The sequence below is a fragment of the Balaenoptera borealis genome (assembly GCF_965194805.1).
Source record: "Balaenoptera borealis genome assembly, chromosome: 2".
NCBI classification, from domain to species: Eukaryota; Metazoa; Chordata; class Mammalia; order Artiodactyla; family Balaenopteridae; genus Balaenoptera; species Balaenoptera borealis.
This window is the reverse complement of record NC_138867.1, coordinates 145,667,016-145,693,551: the sequence shown is the minus strand read 5'-3', so window position 1 is coordinate 145,693,551 and position 26,536 is coordinate 145,667,016. Positions and strand designations below refer to the sequence as shown.

Here is a 26,536-nt window from a genome sequence, read left to right as displayed (position 1 = left end):
ATGGTCAGAAGTCTTCAAGTCAAGGAGAAGAGAAACAAGCTCTGATAGCATCAGGGTGGCAAGAACATCTCACTTTCTGTGGCATGGAAGCCAAGGACCTGAGATGTTAGGAAGATAAGGTCTCAGAAAGGCATGGACAGAAAGAGGGGGGAAACAGAAATAGTATAAGTGAGAAGAAACTGAGGGTGTGTGTGAAGAGCAGGACCCAGAGGGAAGCCACATCGTCCTGCACCACCGCGTGGGTGGTGAAGTGCTAACCTTCGCAGCGTTTATAAACCTTGGTGACCAGGAGGCTGGAGCCTGAAAGGAGCTGAGAGATCCCCTGGCTGGTGCTTCTCAAAGCCTGGTCTGCGGATCTCCTCTTCAGAATCACCCGGTGGGCTGGTTAAACGTGATTCCTGGGATTTCTCTGATTTACTGACTCGGATTCTCTATGCGTTAGGTCTTAGAAGCTGAATTTTTATCTAGTTCCACAAATGATTCTGATCCTTATTGAAGTTTGAGAGGCCTTGATCTAGTCCAACCCTCTTGTTCGCTGGAAGTGAGACCTGAAGCCCAGCTGGTAAAGCAACACACCTAAGTTCACAGAGCTAATTTATGGCAAAGCTCACATACATAACTCTATTGCTCCTGACCCTCAGAGCAGTACTCTTTCCATTTCACCATGCTGGCAGCCTCTTCACTTGTTTCCCCTGCCACCTAAAGTGAAAGCCTGCACCTTTGATCCACTCCTGCATCCTGCAGGGGCTTTGTCTTTCCTGAGGATGCTCTGGTCACAGCCTCTGCCGGCTGAGGATCGGGGGAAGAAGGAAGAAAGGAAAAAGATCTAGTTCCCTTCTGAGCCTTTAATAACAGGTATTGGCAACTGAATGGAGAAGAAAACACAGTTTTAGCTGCAGGGTTATTGGGGTTTGGTTTGTAGTACTAAGAGCTAGCTTACATTGAGTATTTGCTGTGTACCAGACACTGTATTAAGTCCTTTCCATGCACTAGTGCAAACCCCATGGAGCAAATAGTAATTAGCCCTATTTTGCAGATGAAGAAACTGAGGCTCACAGAGAAGTCATTTGCCCAAGGTCACATGGCTAATTATTGGCCAAATCACTCCACGTGCAACCACGATATTTGTATGGTCCAGTGCAGTGTGAACTGTCTTCCACTTTAACTGGACAAGCCTGCAAAAGGACCCTGAGACCTTGGGAAAGAAAAGAAAGCTGGGGGCTTCCCTGGTGGTGCAGTGGTTGAGAGTCTGCCTGCCAATGCAGGGGACACGGGTTCGGGCCCTGGTCCGGGAGGATCCCGCGTGCCGCGGAGTGGCTGGGCCCGTGAGCCACGGCTGCTGAGCCTGCGCGTCTGGAGCCTGTGCTCCGCAACGGGAGAGGCTGCGACGGTGAGAGGCCCGCGCACCGCGATGAAGAGTGGCCCCCGCTCGCCGCAACTAGAGAAAGCCCTCGCACAGAAACGAAAACCCAGCACAACGAAAAATAAATTAATTAATTAAAAAAGAAAAAAAAAAAAAAAGAAAGCTGGGCAGCGGGATGTGATCACTACTTGGGGTAGAGCTTCAAAACCTCTCCACTTAACATGCTGAAAATATTCTGAAAGGCATTAGCTCGAAAGCTAGCCTTAGAAATGACAATATGGAGAGTAGGTTAAACAGTTTTTCTTTATCATTTTTAAATGGAAACTCCCGACATCAGTTTACTCTCTTTCCATTTGGCTCTTTCTCTTGGAAGCAGTGTGTCTTTAGGATTTTTGTTACTTCGGGGATTTATGTTCGGTTCCAAGTGAGCCCCTGGTGTGACTGTAGGCATTAGTGGTCCATAGCAAGTAGCAGCCGTTGTCTCTTCTGATATCACAGCACATGACTCTGTCATAATTACCTCCCTCCATTCATTTTCTGGAGTGTCCCCCAGGGATAGAAAAAGAAATCAAAGCAGATCACTGCCTCAGAGAAGGGACAAGTGTTTCCTGAGCCGTGTGGACAGCATGTCACAGTACCCTCCTCTAGGTTTACCTCCTACCCAGACCTTGGCTTCATCCTTAGAGGAAGTCAGGTAGCCTTTTGAACAACTCACTTAGTAGGACTCCCAAACAAAATAAGATGGGCACATTTTCATAGGAGAGAATGTGCTCAGTTTCATACTAGCAGGACTTGGTGTCTGGTAGCTGAAGGTGGGGGGCAACTATAATTTAATTCTGGACATTCCATAAATCACCAGAGTTAGGGATATTTTGGGGTGAAAACTGAGAATGTGTGACCCTCTGGCCATCTTCCTTCTCTTTCAAATCTCAAGCTTTAGATAAAGGATGGTTGGGGCTGTGAGGCTGTAAAATGCTCTTATTAACTCGTAATGGAGTGCGTGGAGGTGACAGCAAGTGGTGAAAGGAGGAGGGGGAGAAGGCAGACTCTGCAAAGCTCTTGAGGAGCGTGGATCTCTGCAGGAGCCCTGGAAATGCTGAATGAAAACTGCCTTTCTGTGTACGAGCTGCTTCCTTGCTTCCCAAATGCCGTGTCCGCGGTAACTACAAACTATTTTGTATGCTGCATTAGTGACGCCGCCTTAGTGGGCACATGATTACTACTGAAATAACGCTGGTGTGATGTTCAAGTCCAGTGTCCTTTTTAATTATTAAACCAAGGCTGCTGAATGAGTCATTGCACATAGCAGATTTGCCTCCCGAGGTTCTGTTTCAAGTGACTCGTACCTTAGCGTGTTCCACTAACACCTGAGTTGGTTCTTAGCCATCTACCCCATCTGCAAAGCCTTTGCAGAACAAACAATATTCTCCAACCTCCAAACACACACAGACTGCATAAAAAACTAAAACCCACAAAAAACTTTATAGTAAGCTCATCAGTAAACCCAAGATCTGAAAATGCCCCGTTCCCCTCCGCCAGTTCCCAACTTACCAAGTGGTAGAGCGATGAAGAAGGGTAGCCAACACAAGATGAACATACCGACTACAATGCCCAAGGTCTTGGCTGCTTTCTTTTCCCGGGAGAACTTAAAAAGTTTGACAGCTATGGAACTCCTGGGGTTGTGGCCCTTGGCCTTGGTACTGCTGAGGGTGTCCTCGTGAAAGTTCTTGGAGTGGATCCTCAAGGTCAGCTCCTTGGAGTTGGACATCTCCTTCATGACTCCAGCCTCCAGGTTCTTGGTGGTCCTCTTGGCAACGATGTAGACCCGGCAGTACATGACCAGGATGACCGCCAGAGGGATGTAGAAGGAGCCCAGGGAGGAGAAGAGGGCATAGAAGGGTTCTTCAGTGACCCCACATTCCTTGTCATCATTGGGCGCCGGTTCCTTCCACCCAAGAAGAGGCCCAATGGAGATGACCGTGGACAAGACCCAGACGCTGAGGAGCGCCAAGATGGCCTTCCTCCTGGTGACCAGCGAGGGGTACTGCAGAGAGTAGCGCACCCCGATGTAGCGGTCGATGGAGATGGCGCACAGGCTCAAAATGGAGGCTGTGCAGCACAGGACATCCACGGCGGCCCAGATGTCACAGAAGATACGGCCCAGCACCCAATAGCCGAGCACCTCCAGGGCCGCGGAGAAGGGCAGCACGGTGAAGCTTAGCAGCAGGTCGGCAATGGCCAGGTTGACGATGAAGTAGTTGGTGGGCGTCCTCAGGTGACGGTTGCAGGCCACAGACAAGATGACTAGGATGTTGCCCACGATGGCAAAGAGGATGAAGGCGCCCAGCACCAGGCCCACGGAGATGGCCCTGGTGATGTCCAGCTGGGGCAGTGTGGAGTTGCTCGAGGTCTGGTTGGGGCCAGTGAAGTTGGCATTTTTCAACTCTCCCCAGTGGGCAGGTGCTGATGTGTTGTGGCCGGTGTCCAGATCGGGATTCATTTTAGAGTCCGCCCTCCATAGCCAGAGGGGTGACAGGGCTGGGAAGGGCTGGCGAAGGCACCTCAGCTGCCCTGAAACTTTGCTTCCCCCGTGGTCTTCTTCCCAGAGGCGCCCTCCTGGCGAGAAGTCATCTCCCCCGGGCAGCCCAGCCCGGCAGCACGTCTCCTGCCTGCACCGAGCCGCTCGCTCGCCTGTCAGAGGGAGGAGGAGGAGAGAGGGGACGAGGCAGCAGCTCCAAGTTTAACGGTCCACGTCAGGCGCGCCGGGCCGGGCTCGCGGGGAGCGGCGGGGAGGAGCGGGCAGCGGGGCAGGGGGCGCCCGGCTCTGCCCGGCCCGCGGCGGGTCTGCGGACAGCGGCGCCTCCGCCCAGCTAGCGCCGAGGAGGGTCTGCTTTCAATGAGCCGCCTCTGGGCTGACTGCACGGCGGTGACATCAGGCGGGGGAGCCCGGCGCCCTGACTCCGCGCGGCACTAGGGGGCAATGCGGGTCCAGCGAAGGCGCCCGCAGCCCCGACGCCGCCACCCTGCTCAGCCCGGAGGCGGGCCGCGCCCCCGTCTCCCCCAGGGCAGGCCAGTAGGCGGAGGGGAAAAGGTGGGGGGAGCGGGGACGGGGGTGGGGATAGAGCGACCTGAGCGTGGGGATCCCCCTGTCCCCCACCCCCAGGTAGCCCACTGGGATTCTTTTCCTCCCTATTCACTCCGCAGTTTAAAAAGTGGGCTGGGGGTGCTTGCCTTTAGTGAGGGGGGTCTGGAGTCAGCACTCAGATATAGGGGGCTCTGCAACTTGCGTGGCACCTAAAAGAGGAAGAATTCCAAAGTTAGTCAAATGGGAGGGACTTGAGTCAGACTGAGACCAACTCCCATCCTTCCCTCCCTGTGAAACCTCTCTGGTCTCATAAGAAAACTCGGAAGCTTCTTGTGATTCATTCATTCATTCACTCACTCATTCATTCAACAGATTGTTAACTGGGAACCCCCTGTCGGCCCTGGGTTCTGTTCTAGGCGCTGTGGGTAGAGTAACTGAAGCAAGCAGACAAAGACCCCTGTCCTTGGGGAACTTCCATTCTAGTGGGAGGAGACAAACAAATGAGTAGGCAAATTCTGAGGTGCACCCTATGCTGACAGGTGTAGCAGAGAAAATAAAGCAAGATTGGGGAAATGGAACGCTGTGGGGCGCATGTGGAATTTTATAGGGGTGCTCGGGATTTTCCTGAAGTGATATTTGAGCCAAGACCTGAAAGAAATGAGGAACAAACTGTGGGCTATCTGGGGGTGGGAATGGGGTAAGAGACCTCCAGGCAAATGGGGAGCGGACTTGGGGAATCCAGATTATTTGTTGAATTTTTTTCCCCTTTCCGCCTGGTATCCATGTTGGACATTCAGCTATAGGGACACACTCCCCAAGGTGGGTGAATGGTACTTAGGAAAGAGTGTATGGCCAAGGATGCCGAGGGAGAGCCTTATGTTAGTTAACATTTATCCATATGTCCCAGTCCCAGACAGCGTGCTAAGTACTTGTCGCATCTTCTCACGACCCTAGGAAAGAAGGACTATTCTCATAATCATTTTCATTTAGTGGATGGGACACCAAAGTGCAGTGAAATTTAACTCTGCGTAAATCCACATGGCCATCAAGGAGAGAATTTGAGAGTTGAACCCAACTGTGGGTCTATCCAAAGTTGAGGACTTAGCTGTTATGTCACACTTTCCCCCCAGAAGCAAAGAAGGGGGTGAATTCTCACCCCCAGCTTTATTGAGATATAATTGACATATAACATTATGTAAATTGATTTGAGACACTTATATATTGCAAAATGATTACCATCATAGTGTTAGCTAATACTGCCAACATGTCACGTGATTACCATTTCTTTTTTTGTGGTGAAAACATTTAAGATCTACTCTCTTGGCAACTTTCAAGTATATGATATAGTATTATTAACTATGAACACCATGCTGCACATTAGATCCCCAGAACTTATTCATCTTATAACTGGAAGTTTTCACCATTTGACCAACATTTCCCCACTCCAGCCCCTCCCCACCCAACCCCTGGGTAACCACCACTTAACTAACTCTGTTTCTATGAGGCTTTTTTTTTTTTTCTTTTAGATTCACATATAGGTGATATCATGGAGTATTTGTCTTTCTCTGTCTGACTTATTTCACTTAGCATAATGCCCTCAAGTCTTATCTATGTTGCTGCAAATGGTGGGATTTCTTTCTTTGTCTTGGCTGAATAATACTCCATTGTGTGTGTGTATGTATGTGTGTGTGTGTGTGTGTGTGTATATATATATATATATATATATATATATATATATATATATATATATATATATGCCACATCTTCTTTATCCATCCATCAGCTGATGGACATTTAAGTTGTTTCCATGTCTTGGCTCTTGTGAATAATGCTGCAGAGAACATGGGAGTGCAAATGAAACCCTATTTTCATTTGCTTTGGATATATACCCAGAAGTGGGATTGCTAGATCATATGGTAGTTCTATTTTTAATTTTTTGGGGAACCTCCTTACTGTTTTCCATAGTGACTGTGCCAATTTACATTTGAGGTAGGGGTGGATTGATTGTTATAGATGGAGCTGTCTTCCAAGTGGTCAGTTTTGGGACCTGAGCTACTAGTGCTGGGAGGAAACTCACATTTATTGAGTTTCCACTGATAGCCAAGCATTTACTCATTTTCTTTTATTCTTCACAACAACCTTTAACAGAAGCATACCATTCTCCATTGACAGTTGAGAAAACCATGGTTCAGAGGGAGTTAGTATATTCCTCAGGTTGTATGGCTAGTAGACATGCGGCAGAGCAATGGGTAGTGACAGCTGGAGACTGAAAAGTAAAGCCTGGGGACTTCCCTGGCAATCCAGGGGTTAAGACTCTGTGCTCCCTATGCAGGGGGCGTGGGTTCAATCCCTGGTCCAGGAACTAAGATCCCAGATGCTACACAGCAAAAAAAAAAAGAAAGTAAAGCCTGATGCCTTCTTTTAGTCTCATCCAGAATCCTGCAACTAGGGCTTCCTACTTCCCGCCCTTGATAATCACTGTAGCCTGGTATTCAGGGGTGGGGAACCAGGAAGCCATTCAGGGTGATTTACATTTAAGTTCTCCATCCTAAAGGTAGGTCCCTAACCATATATATATATATATATATATATATATATATATATATATATATATATATATATATATATATATATATATATATTTGGAGGTGGTAGGATATCATACACCTATCTAGGGATTTAATCTCTCCTATCAAAATTTACAGACCCTCAAATGCACAAAATACACAATTTCAAGGAGTTCCCTGAGATTAAGGAATCTGTGATAGAGCTAGCCCTGAAAACAGACTTTTTCTATTTCAATTAAACTGGCTTAAGTTGTACATGAAGATTTTAAAATAAGAGATTCACTGATTTAGCTCTTCAAGAGCTAGCAGAACTCTTGCTTGCCCATCTTCCCATTTTGGAGGTGGTCTAGGAGGCAGATAAAGTTGGTAAACTCCCACAGCTAGTCAGGTGCAGAGCTGGTTCTCAAACTCCATTTCCCTGCCCCACCGAGCGATGCACCTTCCTCTGCCCCGGACAGAAGCCACACACAGCGGCTACTCATGACTTATACAGCAGAGTGTGAGACAGGGACGACTTGGGCAGGCCTCTGCCAGGGGTCTTTATGAAGAGGAGAGATTGTCCTTGGTCGTGGGTGGCTCATGTACTGATCTGTCTGGAGATAGGGCCTGGGCCAGATGATCTTTCGAGGTCTTCTAGTTCCAGGTGGTCAGCTTCCTTTGCTGGATGAAGAGGCCTCTGAAGGCAACCACGCTGCCCCTTCTCCGATGCACTGTCCACAGCGGTGGTGGGAGTGGGGTTTCATACACTCAGCTCCCACCATCCTCATGTATCTTTAAGTCTAGGATGATGGTGCTTCTCTTGAACTGGTTTACTCCCAAGGGGGAGTGGGAGGAGGAACAGAATGCCAGCAGGTTGGCAGAAAGGTGGTGATTAGCACAAAGACAGGGATGTAGGAGGGAAAGAGTGGGGCAGAATGAAGAGCAAGTTTTGAGTCCACATTTTGATTGTGGTGGCCCATTTCCCACTTCCCTGGGCATTAATTTCACCAGCTCTTGAACAGCCAGCAACACACCATTGAATTTGCAGAGGCTGTGTCTACATAATCACAGTAACCAGCTGCAGTGTGAAAACTTAGCCTATCTGACATTTTTCTATAGTGGCAAAAGGCCAGGAAAAAAAAGAGCAAGTCTGAGATACAGATGTGGTTTATATTTGTTACAAAAGAGGACAGTTTGCTACCTAAATGAGAACTTATGTCTTGATTCAGGTGTCAGGATGTGGAAGGGATTATTGAGCCAGATCGAGGGGTTCAAAATGCTTGTAGATTTCAGACATGTTGTCATTTAGCAGCATCTTTCACGAAAGCAAAACAAACATCCCATCATAAGGCAAACAGGTATCAGCCTTAACAGGAGCCATGTACCAGGACCCCACCAAGCACCTTGCTCATGGTCCTTTCCCTGATGCTCCTTTCGTCCCTTCACTGGAGATGCCTTTTAATCCCTCTGGCTGATATTTGACCCAGAGAAATGACCATTTGTTTAGGTGTCATGAGGATACAGATGATATTTCATTTTCTTGGTACTCCCTGGGGCAAAGCCAAGCACAGAGCTCTGACTCACTCGAGGCTCAGGGAAGAAGAACCTTTTCATTATCCATCTGATTACATTAGAAACCTCTGATGTTGCAAACTCCCATTTCTGTGAGCCCTCTAGGAGAAGCTGCCACTGAGTTTGACCTGTTGGGGAGACCAAGGCTGTGGGAGATTCAGAGATCTGTTTAGAGGACCTGTGGGAGGAGATCTGTCATCTGTGATCATGCAGTTTTGCATGGTATTCCCTCTCTAGCTCTCTCCAGTTTTCAATTCAACCAGCCGCATACAGGAGCATCTACTCTGTGTAAGGGACCATGCTAGGTACTGCGGGCGAATCAAAGGTGAATTAAATCAAGCAAACAATAACCTAGCACTGAGCTAGGTGCCATGGGAGATGATGATGATGGTAAAGTGCCCTTCAGAGAGTACCTACTATGTGGCAGGCATTGTTTTAGGTACTCTATGTGCACTTACTTAAACCTTTACAACAATGCAAGGTAGGAATTATCCCCATTTTACATATGAGGAAACTGAGGTTCAGAGAGGTTCTTTGACATGGCCAAGCCCATTCAATGAGTAAGCAGCACTGGTATTCAAAGCATTATTGTCTGGCTCCAAAGCTTGCATCCTTCTCTCTGCACCAGACTGAGATTAAAAAAAAAAAAAAAAAGGCAGCAGAAGGTTCAATGTTAGCCCTGAAATTACAGTAGAAGGAAATCACAGTAGAAGACAGAATGTGATCAGGTTCCCGAGCGAGGCAGAGGTCAGGGAAGGGACGGCACGGCAGAGCTGTCTGGGTGAGAAGGTTCTGCAGAGGAGCTCCTTGGGTCAGGCTTTCTTGCCTCCCAGGCCAGCACTCAGTCTGCTGAAGATTTGAGAGCCAACTTGGAGTCTAATCCTGCTTCCCTTATTTAATAGCTGCTAATGTGAACTTGGGCAGGATAGTAAAGTGACTAAGAGTCTGAACACTGGCATCAAACAGACCTGGGTTTATGTCCCACCTCCACTAATTTATTAGCTGTGTGTCCTTGGGCAAGTCACTTAACCACTCTGAGCTATGGTTTCCTCATCTGTGAAATGAAGACCATAACAGTGCCTACCTCAGAGGGCTGAGGTGACGATTACATGTGATAATGTGTATAAAGTGCCTAGCACAGAGTAATAGTGAAAATATCAGCACTTAATAATGTGAGTTATTAAGTGCTTACCACAATGCAAGCATTGTGCCCCAAATGCCTTATGTACATTTTCTGACTTAATACTGTTAATAATATTATGAGGCGGATGCTATCACTACTGACATTGTATAGATGAGCAAACTGAGTCTCAGAGTGGTTGCCCAAGGCCACAGGGCTGGCAGGTGGCACAGCCGGAACACAGAGTACCCAGCAAATGAGACTAAAAATGGAAAAAGAATTGGAGGTATGAGGCGTCTGCTTCATGAGGTACACTAGGGTCTCCTGGGACCTGAAGGAGGATTTTTGCCCCTGCTGCAGCCCAGATGGGAGAGAAGAGAAGTACCCTTTCCTCTGAGCGGAGGACACTGGCTGCACTAGAGGCATTTCCTCTAAAGGCAGCAGGTCAGAAGCTCCCAGGAGGGAGGGATTTCAGGTCCCTCCGGGCAAACTTGCTTTTCTCTCTGGTAATTATAATTTGTCAATCTTTGGTGAGCAAGGATTCCCCCAGCCCCGAAATTCTAGATGCACTGCAGGTCTCCGTAAGTGAGAGAGAGCTTGGAGTAACCACGTGCAGTAGACTTGTGAAGATTAACTGCCAAGTCATCCAGGGGCTGACATCACATCACATGTTCGGGGAGAGCCTGGGAGCCCTGAATGGGGGGCTGGGGTGTGAGGGCACCAAAGCGTGGAGTGTGAAAAGCCTACTGAGTCTGGAACCAAGAATGGGTCCCTGCTTCCTTATGCCCTAGCAGCTTCTCCTGTGGGACAAGGTAAACAGGTCACCAACACCAACATGCAGTGCTGCAGAGTTGAGGGCAAAGGGGAGCGTATGCCGTTTTCTTGAAAGACTCTGGCTGTCCCTTTACCATCCATGGGCTTTGCCCATCACTTTGTCCAGAAATCTGTCGTGGGCCCCAAATTTCTCAAGAAATGGTCTTTGGGTTGCAATATGGTTTGAAGGTGGGCACGCAGCTGTGTTTGTACCATGCTCTTCACAAGACAGAGGTAGTTGTTCATGTTGCTGATGGAGATTTTGCTGGGGCTAAAGCTCTTCCAAGCTGCCTTTGTATTGCCAATGCCAGGATTTACTTTCTAAACACACTTGTTGAAACTGTCAAAGGTTAAAGCAAAACATAACAAAACAAAAGTTATGGCAATAGGCTCCGTACAGCTGACTTTTCAAGGCACTGGCCCCTCTGGGCTCCACTGCTACAATCAGGACCCGGACTTCTGAAATATCAGACTCAGAAGGACCCTGCAGATCATCTGGTCCAGGGTCAGCAAACTATAATCCCATGGAACAAATCCAGCCTTGTGCCTGTTTTGTAAATAAAGTTTTATTGGAACACAGCCACGCCCATTCGCTTGGGTATTGTCTTCAGGTACTTTCATGGTACCACGGCAGAGTTGTGGAGCTGCAACAGAGACAGTCTTGTAAAGCCTAAAATATTTGTTCTCTGAACCTTTACAGAATATGTTTGTTGCATGTTCTATAAACATTGTTGCATCAAATGTTTATCTAGTCTAACTCTCTTATTTTACATGTAGGGACACAAAGGCCCAGAAAGGGGAAGGGATTTACCTAAGGCAGAACCAGGGTCCATAGCCTGGAGATTTGACTCTGCTCCCATGGCTCTTTTTTTTTTGCCACTGCTGTTATCAATTTCTGCAGCCTGGCATGGAGTCTGAGTTTGAATCCTAGCTTTGGCTGACCAGATGTGTGACCTTGGGCAAGCTACGTAACTCTTTCAGCCTCCATTTTTTCATCTGAGACCTGGACATAATGCTTTCTATTTCTTGAGATAATGTACAACAACATAGGCGGTTGCAAGAATTAAAGGAACTGTAGTCTATAATGCTTAGGCTGGGACCTGGCTCATAAACAACACTCAGCCAAAAGTGGCACTATTATTATACTGATGTTTTCTGTAATTTTATATGTATTAATCTTATTCCCTTCCCCTCCAAATTTCATAAGAAAAAGTGATATCCCTTCCCAGTGGTTCTTTAACTTTTTGGGTCCTAGACCTTATTAAGAATCTACTGAAAGCTGTGGAAATTTTGCTTTACTCCACACGTTTTCTGAATTCCTTATAAGGGCTTCTTCAGTGCCAAGTTCTTGGCAGGGCCCCTTGATCAATTGATCTCCACCCTGTTACTTCTTATTTTTGTTTGCTGAGCCTCTCTCCTGCTAACTCTATCTTGGTGTAACCTCTTCCACTCTTGGGCAACAGAACTAATCTAGTGTTTTACCATTCATCATGGAGCAGAACTTGCACTGAATGAAGTAAATGGATGCTGGCCTTTCTTGTCCTCCCAGAGTTCAAGGTCTAAGATGAATAATGGGAATGTGCGTCTGAGGATGCAGAGAGAATTGTGCCTGACACTGAACAGTGATGTGAGTTAAATAAGGAAACACATAAATACATGACATAGGTCTCATGTTTCTCCAATCTTCCTCTTCCTCTTTTGGGTTCTTTGAACCAATTACTTGTGGTGGCCACCAAGTTCAGAAAGGTCTAAAGGAAGTGGTGGGAACCTTTTTCCTTGGGGGCATCTAAAAATTGTATCTGGACAAAGTGTTAGAGTCCAGCTTTGGAGAGGACAGACTGGGCCCCTGGGGAGCAAGGCAAGGAATGATGTCATAGAGTGATGTCTGCCTTCTCTGGCAGGCGTGACAGGGTAGGACCCTGGGATGGGGGTGGGCATGCTTGGGAAATGTGTGTGACATCACTTCAGGCCCCGGGGCATGGCAAAGGAGGGAGGAGTGTGAGAAAGAGGCAGTTTTCTTTGCCCATCTCTATTGTGTCCTGAGGGATGCTGGGACAGGAAATGCCCAGCGTTTCTCTACTGTTTACTGGACGCCAGACTGACGAATTTGGAAGGTTGCCTTGGGAGTTGTGAAAAGATGAAGGGAGAAGGAGGAGGAGCCTTGGTTTTCTACCTCTGTGGGACTGCCCTGGTAAGTGCTTGGGGGTAAGGTATGTGGAAGATTTTGTGGAAACTTCTAGATAGGAGCACCTGGGATAATCGCAGTTAGATGCATGGTGTGAATTACAAATTCTTGGAAGGGCTTCCAAGTATCTCCCCAATCCTTTGGAGTGCTATCCATTTAGATGTAAGCCTTGCCCTCTTCCGAATCACCTATGTTAATTAACTATGAGTGCAGTTATGCAGCAAGCATGTGTCAAGCTAATTCACAGGCATCATCTCATTTAACCCTCCAAACAGCACTTTTGTGGAAGACACTATTGGCTCCAATTTACAGGTGAGGAAACAGGATAAGAGTGATTAATTAACTTGCTCAAGATTATTCAGAGATGGGATTAGAACAGAAGTGGTTTGACTCAAAGTTGATACTTTTCACCTCTCAGATAACCCAAGTTTGGCTGCAGGCTGACCTCACTGATAAAATGACAGAAATTTCTGGGCACCTCAGCAGGCCAGAGACATGGGTCAGAAAGGCAGAAGTTGATTTGGTCTGTGTACTAATCGCACAATGCAAACACGGGCCTGTCTCTGGGCTGGATCTGAGGATTGCATCTCTCCTCCTAACCCCTCCCTGGGAACCTCAAATGAGATCAAGGGCTTGTATCAGGCTTGAGCCTTAATTCTTCCAAGAAGAAGGGGAAGAGACCTGATCTAACAATTGCCTTTAAGGACTGCAAAGGTTATTGACCGCATGATGGCAATCAACTGTTGTCTATCTCAGAGAGAGAGAGAGAGAGAGAGAGAGAGCGAGCAGATATAGCCTCCAAATACAGCATGAGAGATATCAGTTAGACCTAAGGAAATAGCTTATTAAGCATCAGATCAAATTCTAGTTGCTGCTACTTCCTAGCTTTGTGAGTTTGTGACTTTACTTCATTTATTTAAGCTTCTGTCTGTTTATTTGTAAAATGGGGATTTAGTATTTTCTCCATCAAGTTATTATGAGGATTAAATGAAACTTTGCCTGGCACCTAGAAAGCTCTCAGTAAGTATTAGTTATTGTTGATGTTTTGCATAGTCTTAACATACAACATATTTCTCAGTAACTGGAGTATTCAGGTACAGATTTTCCTAGTTGATCTCTCAATGATACTTTCAACCCTTTACTTGCCAGTTGATATAACTGATTTCTTTCTTTCTTTTTTTTTTTTTTTCCTTATAAATACCACTGAACAAACAGTGGCTAGAAAAATAACAAAAATATAAAGAACACTAACTAACATTTGTTGAGAGCTTACTGTGTGCTAGGCTGGTGTTATGTGCTTTACATGCACTACCTCATTTTAATACAAGAATTCTATCAGGTAGGCAGAAATAATATACCTGGCCTTTGAGAAGCAACCTGTGAGATTGGCTCTACCACACCTAGAGACCCCAGGACTTGCTGGAAATATTTCTTCACACGGAGAACTCAAAGTGAGGTTGGAGACCAAGCCAGTATGGCTACTGGTAGCCTTGGGCAGTAGGCCCTGTGAGTTTGCTGTGCAGAGGGAAAGGGAAATGGCTTGGTCCAGCAGGCAAGGCAGCCGGATCTCAGCCTGTAATTCTTGGTCCCTGGTACAATTAGTGTCAACAGGAATTTTCCCTGTGTAGCAAGACAAAGAGGCTCACAGACTATAAACCATCATATCAGAGGCTGACCATTTGTGCCCTAGAAAGGCACGGAAGGAAGGGGGACCCATGTGAACCTCCACTGGCCCCCAATACTGCAGAGAACCAGATCCATGAGGAGGGAAAGAAGAAAAGGAGGGAAAAGGGCAGGGAACAGACTTCATTGAATATATATTATATATTTTCAAGTAAATCCCAGGGGTGGAGTGGAAAGTGAAGGGAAAAAAAAAATTCAGCCTGGAGCTATTTTCTCTCAAGCCAAGCTGTCCCTAAAACAGTTGGACCAGCTCCAGGTATAAAAGCTCAGACCTTTGTTGTCACCTGAAAACTTTAGAATGTTTCTTTGCTCAGTCTGGAGGACTGCCCACCTCACCGCTTCTTGGTGCTGCTCCTTTGGGAACCTAGAAATTTAGAAAGAAATAGGGAGCCATTTAGCGGGCAAAAGTTTGCCTACACAGCCTGTGATGCTCAAACTTTACTGAGCATAACAGTCACCTAGAGTGAGCCTTAAAAATGGAGATTCTTGGGTCCTAGCCCCAGATATTTTGATCCAGTCGGTCTGAAGTGAGGTCCAGGAATTAATATTTTTCACAAGCAACCCAACTGATTCTACTGCAGAAGACCAGCAGATCATATTTTGAGAAACATCACTTTAGTCTATCATCCCCATTTTACAGATCATCAAATGGAGGCCCAGAAAGTACAAATGACTTAGTTAAATGTCTCACAGAGAGGGTTCTTGGAGGGTCTACGTCTTAAACTTAGATTTTCTGATTACCAGTATTGCTAGTCTTACCTCGGCTGGACCCATTAAAAGTGACTTTGACCTCCATTTGCTGTGGCTTATTCCTTGCCAGGGGCCTATGGTTCTTCACATCTCAAGTCAGGGGTCAATTGCTCAGGGAGACTGTTTTGCCCCTCCTCACCCCAGTCTAGGTGAGGTTCCTTTCTTCTCTGCTCTCAGAAAACCACATCCCTCTCCTTCATGGCATTCCCCCTGGTTTCTGTTTACTCACTCCTCCACGTGATTATTGGATCAATATATGCCTCTCTTCCTAGACTTTATACTCAATGAGAGCAGGCACAGTGTTTCTTTTTGCTCATCCGAGGAGCTAGCACACGGTCTGATGGATTGTATGTGCTCAATAAATATTTATTAGATGAGCAATAGAATGAATGAGTGAATGAAAAGGACAGGTTGATTTCAGCCTTAACTGAACGTCAAAATAAAGAAAAATTTGTGAAACTTTTGTCCTTCGATGGGCTTTCTCTGTTTAGACTTTTTTTTTTTGGTTCTTCTTTTTGACCCACCTTTTTGATCCCAACATCTAATCCCATCCCTAAAACCAGAGCTTCTTGCAGGCAAAATTGTGTAGAAGGAGGTTTGCTTTCTTTCATCATCTGTCTGTTTATTTCTTTAATCTTTCTATCTTTCCAGTGAATTCTGTGTTGGAAATCCATTCTCCTCTATGCAACCCTCCCTTACTTTCGATTCTAACCCTTGCCTAAGACCCCGATGCTCTCTGACAGGTGTGAGGTGGTATCTTCCTGTGGTTCTGATTTGCATCTCCCTGATGATGAGTGATGCTGAGCATCCTTTCATGTGTCTGTTGGCCATTTGTAGATCTTCTCTGGAAAAATATCTATTCAGGTCCTCTGCCCATTTTTATTTTATTTATTTTCTTTTATTTTTTTAACATCTTTTTTGGAGTATAATTGCTGTATAATGGTGTGTTAGTTTCTGCTGTATAACACAGTGAACCAGCTATACATAAACGTATATCCCCGCATCTCCTCCCTCTCGCGTCTCCCTCCGACCCTCCCTATCCCACCCCTCTAGGCGGTCACAAAGCACCGAGCTGATCTCCCTGTGCTCTGCGGCTGCTTCCCACTAGCTATCTATTTTACATTTGGTAGTGTATATATGTCCATGCCACTCTCTCACCCTTTCACATCTCACCCCTCCCCCTCCCCATATCCTCAAGTCCATTCTCTAGTAGGTCTGTGTCTTTATTCCCGTCTTGCCAGTAGGTTCTTCATGGCCTTTTTTTTTTTTCTTAGATTCCATATATATGTGTTAGCATACTGTATTTGTTTTTCTCTTTCTGACTTACTTCACTCTGTATGACAGACTCTAGGTCCATCCACCTCACTACAAATAACTCAATTTCGTTTCTTTTTATGGCTGAGTAATAGTCCATTGTATATACGTACCACATTTTCTTTATCCATTCATCTGTGGCTGGACACTTAGGTTGCTTCCATGTCCTGGCTACTGTAAATAGAGCTGCAATGAACATTGTGGTACATGACTCCTTTTGAATTATGGTTTTCTCAGGGTATATGCCCAGTAGTGGGATTGCTGGGTCGTACGGTAGTTCTATTTTTAGTTTTTTTAGGAACCTCCATACTGTTCTCCATAGTGGCTGTATCAATTTACATTCCCACCAACAGTGCAAGAGGGTTCCCTTTTCTCCACACCCTCTCCAGCATTTATCGTTTGTAGATTTTTTGATGATGGCCATTCTGACAGGTGTGAGGTGATACCTCATTGTAGTTTTATTAATTAATTAATTAATTTATTTTTGGCTGTGTTGCGTCTTTGTTTCTGTGTGAGGGCTTTCTCTAGTTGTGGCAAGCGGGGGCCACTCTTCATCGCAGTGCGCGGGCTTCTCACTATAGTGGCCTCTCTTGTTGCGGAGCAAAGGTTCCAGACGCGCAGGCTCAGTAGTTGTGGCTCCCGGGCCTAGTTGCTATGCCGCATGTGGGATCTTCCCAGACCAGGGCTCGAACCCGTGTCCCCTGCATTAGCAGGCAGATTCTCAACCACTGCGCCACCAGGGAAGCCCCTGTGCAAAAGCTTTTTAAGTTTCATTGGGTCCCATTTGTTTATTTTTGTTTTTATTTCCATTTCTCTAGGAGGTGGGTCAAAAAGGATCTTGCTGTGATTTATGTCATAGAGTGTTCTGCCTATGTTTTCCTCTAAGAGTTTTATACCGTCTGGCCTTACATTTAGGTCTTTAATCCATTTTGAGTTTATTTTTGTGTATGGTCTTAGGGAGTGTTCTAATTTCATTCTTTTACATATAGCTGCCCAGTTTTACCATCACCACTTACTGAAGAGGCTGTCTCTTCTCCATCGTATATTTTTGTCTCCTTTATCAAAAATAAGGTGACCATATGTGCGTGGGTTTATCTCTGGGCTTTCTATCCTGTTCCATTGATCTATATTTCTGTATTGTGCCAGTACCAAACTGTCTTGATTACTGTAGCTTTGTAGTAGAGTCAGAAGTCAGGGAGCCTGATTCCTCCAGCTCCGTTTTTCTTTCTCAAGATTGTTTTGGCTATTTGGGGGCTTTTGTGTTTCCATATAGATTGTGAAATTTTTTGTTCTAGTTCTGTGAAAATTGCCATTGGTAGTTTGATAGGGATTGCATTGAATCTGTAGATTGCTTTGGGTGGTATAGTCATTTTCACAATGTTGATTCTTCCAATCCAAGAACATAGTATATCTCTCTCTTTGTGTCATTTTTGATTTCTTTCATCAGTGTCTTATAGTTTTCTGAGTACAGGTCTTTTGTTTCCTTAGGTAGGTTTATTCCTAGGTATTTTTTCCTTTTTTGTTGAGATGGTAAATGGGAGTGTTTCCTTAATTTCTCTTTCAGATTTTTCATCATTAGTGTATAGGAATGCAAGATATTTCTGTGCATTAATTTTGTATCCTGCTACTTTACCAAATTCATTGATTAGCTCTAGTAGTTTTCTAGTGGCATCTTTAGGATTCTCTATGTATAGTATCATGTTATCGGCAAACAGTGATGGTTTACTTCTTCTTTTCTCATTTGGATTCCTTTTATTTCTTTTTCTTCTCCCATTGCTGTGGATAAAACTTCCAAAACTATGCTGAATAATAGTGGTGAGAGTGGGCAACCTTGTCTTGTTCCTGATCTTAGTGGAAATGGTTTCCTTTTTCCACCACTGAGAACGATGTTGGCTGTGGATTTGTCATATATGGCCTTTATTATATTGAGGTAAGTTCCCTCTATGCCTACTTTCTGGAGGGTTTTTATCATAAATGGGTGTTGAATTTTGTCGAAAGCTTTTTCTGCATCGATTGAGATGATCATATGGTTTTTCTCCTTCAATTTGTTAATATGGTTTATCACACTGATTGATATGTGTATATTGAAGAATCCTTGCATTCCTGGCATGAACCCCACGTGATCATGGTGTATGATCCTTTTAATGTGTTGTTGGATTCTGTTTGCTAGTATTTTGTTGAGGATTTTTGCATCTATGTTCATCAGTGATATTGGCCTGTAGTTTTCTTTTTTGTGTGACATCTTTGTCTGATTTTGGTATCAGGGTGATGGTGGCCTCGTAGAATGAGTTTGGGAGTGTTCCTCCCTCTGCTATATTTTGGAAGAGTTTGAGAAGGATAGGTGTTAGCTCCTCTCTAAATGTTTGATAGAATTTGCCTGTGAAGTCATCTGGTCCTGGGCTTTTGTTTGTTGGAAGATTTTTAATCCCAGTCTCAATTTCAGTATTTGTGATTGGTCTGTTTATATTTTGTTTCCTCCTGGTTCCATCTTGGAAGGTTGTGCTTTTCTCAGAATTTGTCCATTTCTTCCAGGTTGTCCATTTTATTGGAATATAGTTGCTTGTTGTAATCTCTCATGATCCTTTGTATTTCCGCAGTGTCAGTTGTTACTTCTCCTTTTTCATTTCTAATTTTATTGATTTGAGTCCTCTCCCTCTTTTTCTTGATGCGTCTGGCTAAAGGTTTATCAATTTTGTTTATCTTCTCAAAGAATCAGCTTTTAGTTTTATTGATCTTTGCTATTGTTTCCTTCATTTCTTTTTCATTTATTTCTGATCTGATCTTTATGATTTCTTTCCTTCTGCTAACTTTGGGGTTTTTTGTTCTTCTTTCTCTAATTGCTTTAGGTATAAGGTTCGGTTGTTTATTTGAGACGTTTCTTGTTTCTTGAGGTAGGCTTGTATAGCTATAAACTTCCGTCTTAGAACTGCTTTTGCTGCATCCCATAGGTTTTGGGTCGTCGTGTTTTCATTTTCATTTGTTTCTAAGTATTTTTTGATTTCCTCAGTGATCTGTTGGTTATTTGTAGTGTACTGTTTAGCCTCCATGTGTTTGTATTTTTTACAGGTTTTTTCCTGTAATTGATATCTAGTCTCATAGCGTTATGGGAGGAAAAGTTATTTGATACGATTTCCATTTTCTTAAATTTACCAAGGCTTGATTTGTGACCCAAGATATGATGTCTCCTGTAGAATGTTCCATGAGCACTTGAGAAGAAAGTGTATTCTGTTGTTTTTGGATGGAATGTCCTATAAATATCAATTAAGTCCATTTTGTTTAATGTGTCATTTAAAGCTTGTGTTTTCTTATTTATTTGCATTTTGGTTGATGTGTCCATTGGTGAAAATGGGGTGTTAAAGTCCCCTACTATGATTGTGTTACTGTCGATTTCCCCTTTTATGGCTGTTAGCATGTGCCTTATGTATTGAGGTGCTCCTATGTTGGGTGCATAAATATTTACAATTGTTATATCTTCTTCTTGTATTGATCCCTTGATCATTATGTAGTGTCCTTCTTTGTCTCTTGTAACAGTCTTTATTTTTAAATCTATTTTGTCTGATATGAGAATTGCTACTCCAGCTTTCTTCTGATTTCCATTTGCATGGAATATCTTTTTCCATCTCCTCACTTTCAGTCTCTATATGCCCCTAGGTCTGAAGTGGGTCTCTTGTAGACAGCCTATATACGGGTCTTGTTTTTTTTATCCATTCCGCCAGTCTACGTCTTTTGGTTGGAGCATTTAATCCATGTACCTTTAAGGTAGTTATCGATATGTATGTTCCTATTACCATTTTCTTAATTGTTTTGGGTTTGTTATTGTAGGCCTTTTCCTTCTCTTGTGTTTCCTGCCTAGAGAAGTTCCTTTAGCATTTGTTGTAAAGCTGGTTTGGTGGTGCTGAATTGTCTTAGCTTTTGCTTGTCTGAAAAGGTTTTAATTTCTCTGTCGAATCTGAATGACATCCTTGCTGGGTAGAGTAATCTTGGTTGTAGGTTTTTCCCTTTCATCACTTTAAATATGTTCTGCCACTCTCTTCTGGCTTGCAGAGTTTCTGCTGAAAGATCAGCTGTTAACCTTATGGGGATCCCCTTGTATGTTATTTGTTGTTTCTCCTTGCTGCTTTTAATATTTTTTCTTTGTATTTAATTTTTGATAGTTTGCTTAATATGTGTCTTGCCATGTTTCTCCTTGGATTCATCCTCTATGGGACTCTTTGTGCTTCCTGGACTTGATTGACTATTTCCTTTCCCATATTAGGGAAGTTTTCAACTATATTCTCTTCAAATATTTTCTCAGTCTGTTTCTTTTTCTCTTCTTCTTCTGGGACCCTTATAATTTGAATGTTGGTGCGTTTAACGTTGTCCCAGATATGTCTTGAGACTGTCCTCAATTCTTTTCATTCTTTTTTCTTTATTCTGCTCTGTGGTAGTTATTTCCACTATATTATCTTCCAGGTCACTTATCTGTTCTTCTGCTTCAGTTATTCTGCTATTGATTCCTTCTAGAGAATTTTAAATTTCATTTATTGTGTTGTTCATTGTTCATTGTTTGTTTGCTCTTTAGTTCTTCTAGGTCCTTGTTAAACATTTCTTGTATTTCTCCATTCTATTTCCAAGATTGTGGATCATCTTTACTATCATTACTCTGAATTCTTTTTCAGGTAGACTGACTGTTTCCTCTTCATTTGTTTGGTCTGGTGGGTTTTTGCCTTACGCCTTCATCTGCTGTGTGTTTCTCTGTCTTCTCATTTTGCTTAACTTACTGTGTTTGGGGTCTCCTTTTCACAGGCTGCAGGTTTATAGTTCCCATTGTTTTTGGTGTCTGCCCCCAATGGCTAAGGTTGGTTCAGTGGGTTGTGTAGGCTTCCTGGTGGAGGGGACTGGTGCCTGTGTTCTGGTGGATGAGTCTGGATCTTGTCTTTCTGGTGGGCAGGGCCACATCCAGTGGTGTGTTTTGGGGTGTCTGTGACCTCATTATGATTTTAGGCAGCCTCTCTGCTAATGGGTGGGGTTGTGTTCCTGTCCTGCTAGTTGTTTGGCATAGGGTGTCCAGCACTGTAGCTAGCTGGTTGTGGAGTGGAGCTGGGTCTTAGTGTTGAGATGGAGATCTCTGGGAGAGCTTTCGCTGTTTGATATTATGTGGAGCCGGGAGGTGTCTGGTGGACAAGTGTCCTGAACTCGGCTCTCCCACCTCAGAGGCACACGCCTAACACCCGCCCAGAGCACCAAGACCCTGTCAGCCACACAGCTCAGATGAAAAGGGAGAAGAAAGAAAGAAAGGAAGAAAGAAAGAAAGAAAGAAAGGGAGGAAGGAAGAAAGAATAAAATTATTAAAATAAAAAGTAAAATAAATTATTAAAAATAAGATAAAAAAATTAAAAATTAAAGAAAGAAGGGAAGAAAGAAGAGAGCAACCAAACCAAAAAACAAATCCACCAATGATAACAAGCTGTAAAAACTATACTAAAAACAAACAAACAAACAAAAAAACGGACAGACAGAACCCTAGGACAAATGGTAAAAGCAAAGCTATACAGACAAAATCACACAAAGAAGCATACACATAAACACTCACGAGAAAAGAAAAAGGAAAAAATATATATGTCTTTTGGGAAGTCTGAGGTCTTCTGCCAGTGTTCAGTAGGTGTTCTGTAGGAATTGTTCCACATGCAGATGTATTTCTGATGTATTTGTGGGGAGGATGGTGATCTCCACGTCTTACTCCTCTGCCATGTTGAAGGTCTCTCCCTCTGCCCATTTTTAAATTGGGTTGTTTGTCTTTTTGATATTGAGTTGTATTAGTTCTTTGTATATTTTGTATATTAACCTCTTACTGGATAGATTGTGTGCAAATGTCTTTTCCCATTCAGTAGGCTACCTTTTTGTTTCACTGATAGTTTTCTTTGATGTGCAAAAGCTTTTTAGTTTGATATAGTCCCATGTGTTTATTTTTGCTTTTGTTTCCCATCAAAAAGACAACAAATAGCAAGTGTTGGCAAGGATGTGGAGAAAAGGGAACCCTTTTGCACTGTTGGTGGAAATGTAAATTGGTGCAGCGATCACAGAAAACAGTATGGGGCTTCCTCAAAAATTAAAAATAGAACTGCCATATAATCCAGCAATTGCACTTCTGGGTGTTTTCCCGATGGAAACAAAAATACTAATTAGAAAAGATACATGCGCTCCAATGTTCATTGCAGCATTATTTACAATAGCCAAGATATGGAAGCAACTAAGTGCCCATAAGTAGATGAATGGATAAAGATGTGATGTATGTATACACACACACACAGCACACCACTCACCCACCCACCCACCCACACAGGAATATTGCTCAGCTATAAAAAAAAAACGAAATCTTGTCATTTGTGACAACATGGATGGATCTAGAGAGTATTATGCTAAGTGAAATGTCAGATAGAGAAATATACCGCGTGATCTCATTTATATGTGGAATCTAAAAAACAAACAAAGCAAAAGGAAAACAGACTCATAGGTACAGAGAACAAACAGAGTGGGGAGGGGTGATGGGGTGGACAAAATAGGCAAAGGGGATTAAGAGGTACAAATCTCCAGTTATAAAATAAACAAGTCACAGGGATGTAATATACAGCATAAGGAATATGGTCAATAATATTGTAATAACTCTGTATGCGGACAGATGGTTACTAGCCTTATTGCAGTGATCATTTCATAATGTATGCAAATGTCAAATCATTATGTAGCATACTTGAAACTAATGTAATATTGTACAGCAACTGTATTTCAATAAAAATAAAGCTCCCAGTGCTCTCATATTGCTTCCAGTCACCCCTAATCCTGACCTTTCTAACCTTCTGTTCCTGGTCAAAGTCTACCTGTCCAACGTCCTATGTCCTGAAGGCCCTGTGCATACCAGGACAACTCTGTAAAGTGATGGCTTCCGGCCAACAGTGGATAATGACCTAATCTGTTGCTCCTTCTCCTCCCTTTTAATTTGATCATCATTCTCTTAACCAAGGAGGTGGTCAAAACTTTGATATTAGGAATCATCCTCTATGGAGCCCAAGAAGCAGTGATGATAGGAGGAGGTTTCTAATGATCAGCAAATATTTATTGAGCCCTGTGTTAGGGTCTGAGGGACATACAAAGACGAATAAAGAGCATTTCTTCTTCTCAAGGATCTTTATGGGAAGACAAGCATTCAATAACATTGCAGGAGTCTAGTATCTAGTTGTTTGTCAAACAAACGATGGTAACCACATTATGAGTTTAAATTAGACTGTGTGTATAATACACTTTGTATTAGGCCTGACACATAGTAGGCCCAGTCAGTAATGTTAATTCTTCTTCCCTCTTAGGGAGGGGAGATTTTTCAGGGCTGGAGTAGGTTAGCTGGCCTCCACTTAGGAGGGGTGTTCTCTTAGCAGCTCTGGGAACACATTCAACTTGTGAAGAAACTTTTTCAACTCCATAAATGTACCCATTTTTATTCAGAACTGATTTCTATTAAGAAACAATTACAGGGGCTTCCCTGGTGGCGCAGTGGTTAAGAATCTGCCTGCCAATGCAGGTGACACAGGTTCGAGCCCCGGCCCGGGAAGATCCCACATGCCGTGGAGCAACTAAGCCCGTGTGCCACAACTACTGAGCTTGCGCTCTAGAGCCCGTGAGCCACAACTACTGAGCCCACGTGCCACAACTACTGAAGTCCGCGCTCCTAGAGCCCATGCTCTGCAACAAGAGAAGCCACCGCAATGAGAAGCCCGCACACCGCAAAGAAGAGTAGCCCCCGCTCGCGCAGCAACTAGAGAAAACCTGCGCGCAGCAACGAAGACCCAATGCAGCCAAAAATTAAACAAAAAAAAAAAAAAAAAAAAAAGAGTGGTGACCTCCCAAAACAACACTGCAAGGGCTGAGTCACTTTAAAAAAAAAAAAAAGCAACAATTACAGAAAAAGAATATATATATATATACATATACATACATATATATGTATAACTGAATCACTTTGCTGTATACCTGAAACTAACACAACATTGTAAATCAACTATACTTCAGTTAAAAAAAAAGGAATTACAGTTGACCCTTAAACAATGGGAGTGGGGAGAGGGGGCAAAGGAGGGGTTTAGGGGTCGAGAGGGGAGGGTTTACAGTCAGCCCTGGCCCTCTGTATCTGTGGTTCCAACTGGAAGTTGTGTAGTCCTGTACATAGTACAGATTTATTGAAAAAAATCTGCATGTAAGTGGACCCACACAGTTCAAAGCCATGTTTTTCAGGGTCAACTGTGTTCTCTTCACATTCAAGCAGGTCTCCTAGGACCCGGCTGATCCACACCTTTTTACTTGATGTGTGTACACAGAAGAGAGAGAATCAGAGCTGGAAGGGACTACAGAGGTTGTATGGCTCTTCCCTCATCTCACAGATGCTGGAACTGAGGCCAGACAAGTGACATGATTGTGGTCACTCAGAGCCAGAACCAGGACTGAGCCCTCAAATATCCAGCCCCAAACTCTTAAAAATAAAAAATAAATATACTTAACATAACTGTATATTATTTGCATTATTCAACCACTAAGCAAATGAAAATAGCTTTTAAAAAATTATCAAAGTATGTGCTTATGGTAAAGCTATGGAAAGGTATAGAAAACAAAAGGGAAACATTATAAATCAACTATACTCCAATAAAACTTTAAAAAAAAGTATTCTCTATATGTAAAAAAAAAAAAAAAAAAAGGGAAATCAACTTTTTATTCCACTATCCAGAGACAGCATCTCTATAAACATTTTTGGTAAATGTTTTTCAGACTTCACACACACACACACACACACACACACACACACACACACACACACACACACACACTCACACACCATGCTGTGCTTGGGCCCCTAGCCTCCATTCTACATCCCTCTGCACCCACAGCTGTCTGCTGAGCTCCCCACTGCTCAGACCCAGGCTGACCCTCCCCTGTGGCTCTAGGGGTGGACAATCCGACCCAATCAGAGCCAGTGAGGGCCCAGGGACTCTTTCTTCATGGGATTTGAGGCTGAGACTACGTAAGGTTTGGAGCAAGGTCTGGGAGTATTCCAGGGAGGGCCTACCTATCTGGGTCTGGAGCTGAATGGAGCTGAGTGATACTGTCTGTCCTTCCCACACTCTCCCATAGTACTTACTAGAATAATCTCTGTGCATTAGAGTAGCTAGCTGGCTGTTACCAGTGTATTCGATTCTTAAAGGACTTTGAGCAAGTCACTTTACCTCTCTGACCCAGTTTCCTCATCTCTAAAGTGGGATAATACTTGGGAGATTATCGTGAGAATAATCTACTACTACTGCTATCAGTACCGATAATAATAATTAAATTTACAATTGCCTCTGTTAATTGTTTGGTGGGATAAGGACTTAAGCCAAGCAGTTTAATATATTGTTTCATTTACTTTTCACATCCACAGAGAGTGGAAGGGGGATCTGCTTATGATTGCTTGTGTAAATGGTGAAGGAATGAAGTGCAGGACCAGATTCCAGCTGCTCTGGTTCCTGTCACAGTCATTTTGCTAACTGATCCCTTCTGTCTCTCTGAGTGTCTGGTAGGAGGATCACGGTGTATTTCAGAGCCTCTTGACTGGGGGCCACCCTTGCCTTCTACAGGGGCCAGGACACTGGTTCCAAACTAGAGAGTGGGAAGTGATTGCTGGGCTGTCACCTGGAGGCTGGGGCACTGGCCAGAGTCCTCTCTGTCTGCAGTGCCCCCTCCCTGGCTGGGCCCCAGTGTTCCCTAGGTAACCACAGGGACGCGGCACAGATTTATGGCCCCGCTGCTCCTGAGCAAGTACCTTACACGTTCTGTCTGAGAGTGATGGTGTCTGGCTCCCAGATGACTCATCAGGAGGAGAACAGACACAAGTGGGTGGCACAGAAGGAACGAAAACCCACTTCTTACATCCCCAAAGCAAGAACACCAAGAGAATTGCTCCATCACACAGACTGTTAAAAAGGCAGATGTCAAGGCTCCCATTTTATATAGATGGGGACACTGAGGCCCTATTCCATCTGCTCCTTCATGGATGACATGAACATTTGTTGAGCTTTGTGCCAGGCTGGGTTAGATCACGTGGGGAACACAA

At 44.0% G+C, this 26,536-nt stretch overlaps 1 protein-coding gene across 4 annotated transcripts in view; it reads right to left on the bottom strand.

The window, feature by feature from the left end:
• The window catches only part of ADRA1B (adrenoceptor alpha 1B), a 183,755-nt gene that overhangs the window by 54,136 nt on the left and 103,083 nt on the right, over positions 1 to 26,536 (bottom strand). Inside the window, exons 3-4 of one of the 4 annotated variants that reach the window (XM_082379890.1) lie at positions 14,652 to 14,731; positions 2,915 to 4,657 (exon numbers count right to left, since the gene is read on the bottom strand). In XM_082379890.1, coding sequence (XP_082236016.1) covers positions 2,915 to 3,863 — 949 coding nt within the window. In that variant the 5' untranslated portion in view covers positions 3,864 to 4,657; positions 14,652 to 14,731. Of the gene's footprint in view, positions 1 to 2,914; positions 4,658 to 14,651; positions 14,732 to 26,536 lie in introns of those variants that run through there. The other 3 variants (XM_082379891.1, XM_082379892.1, XM_082379893.1) reach the window with 3 other exon arrangements.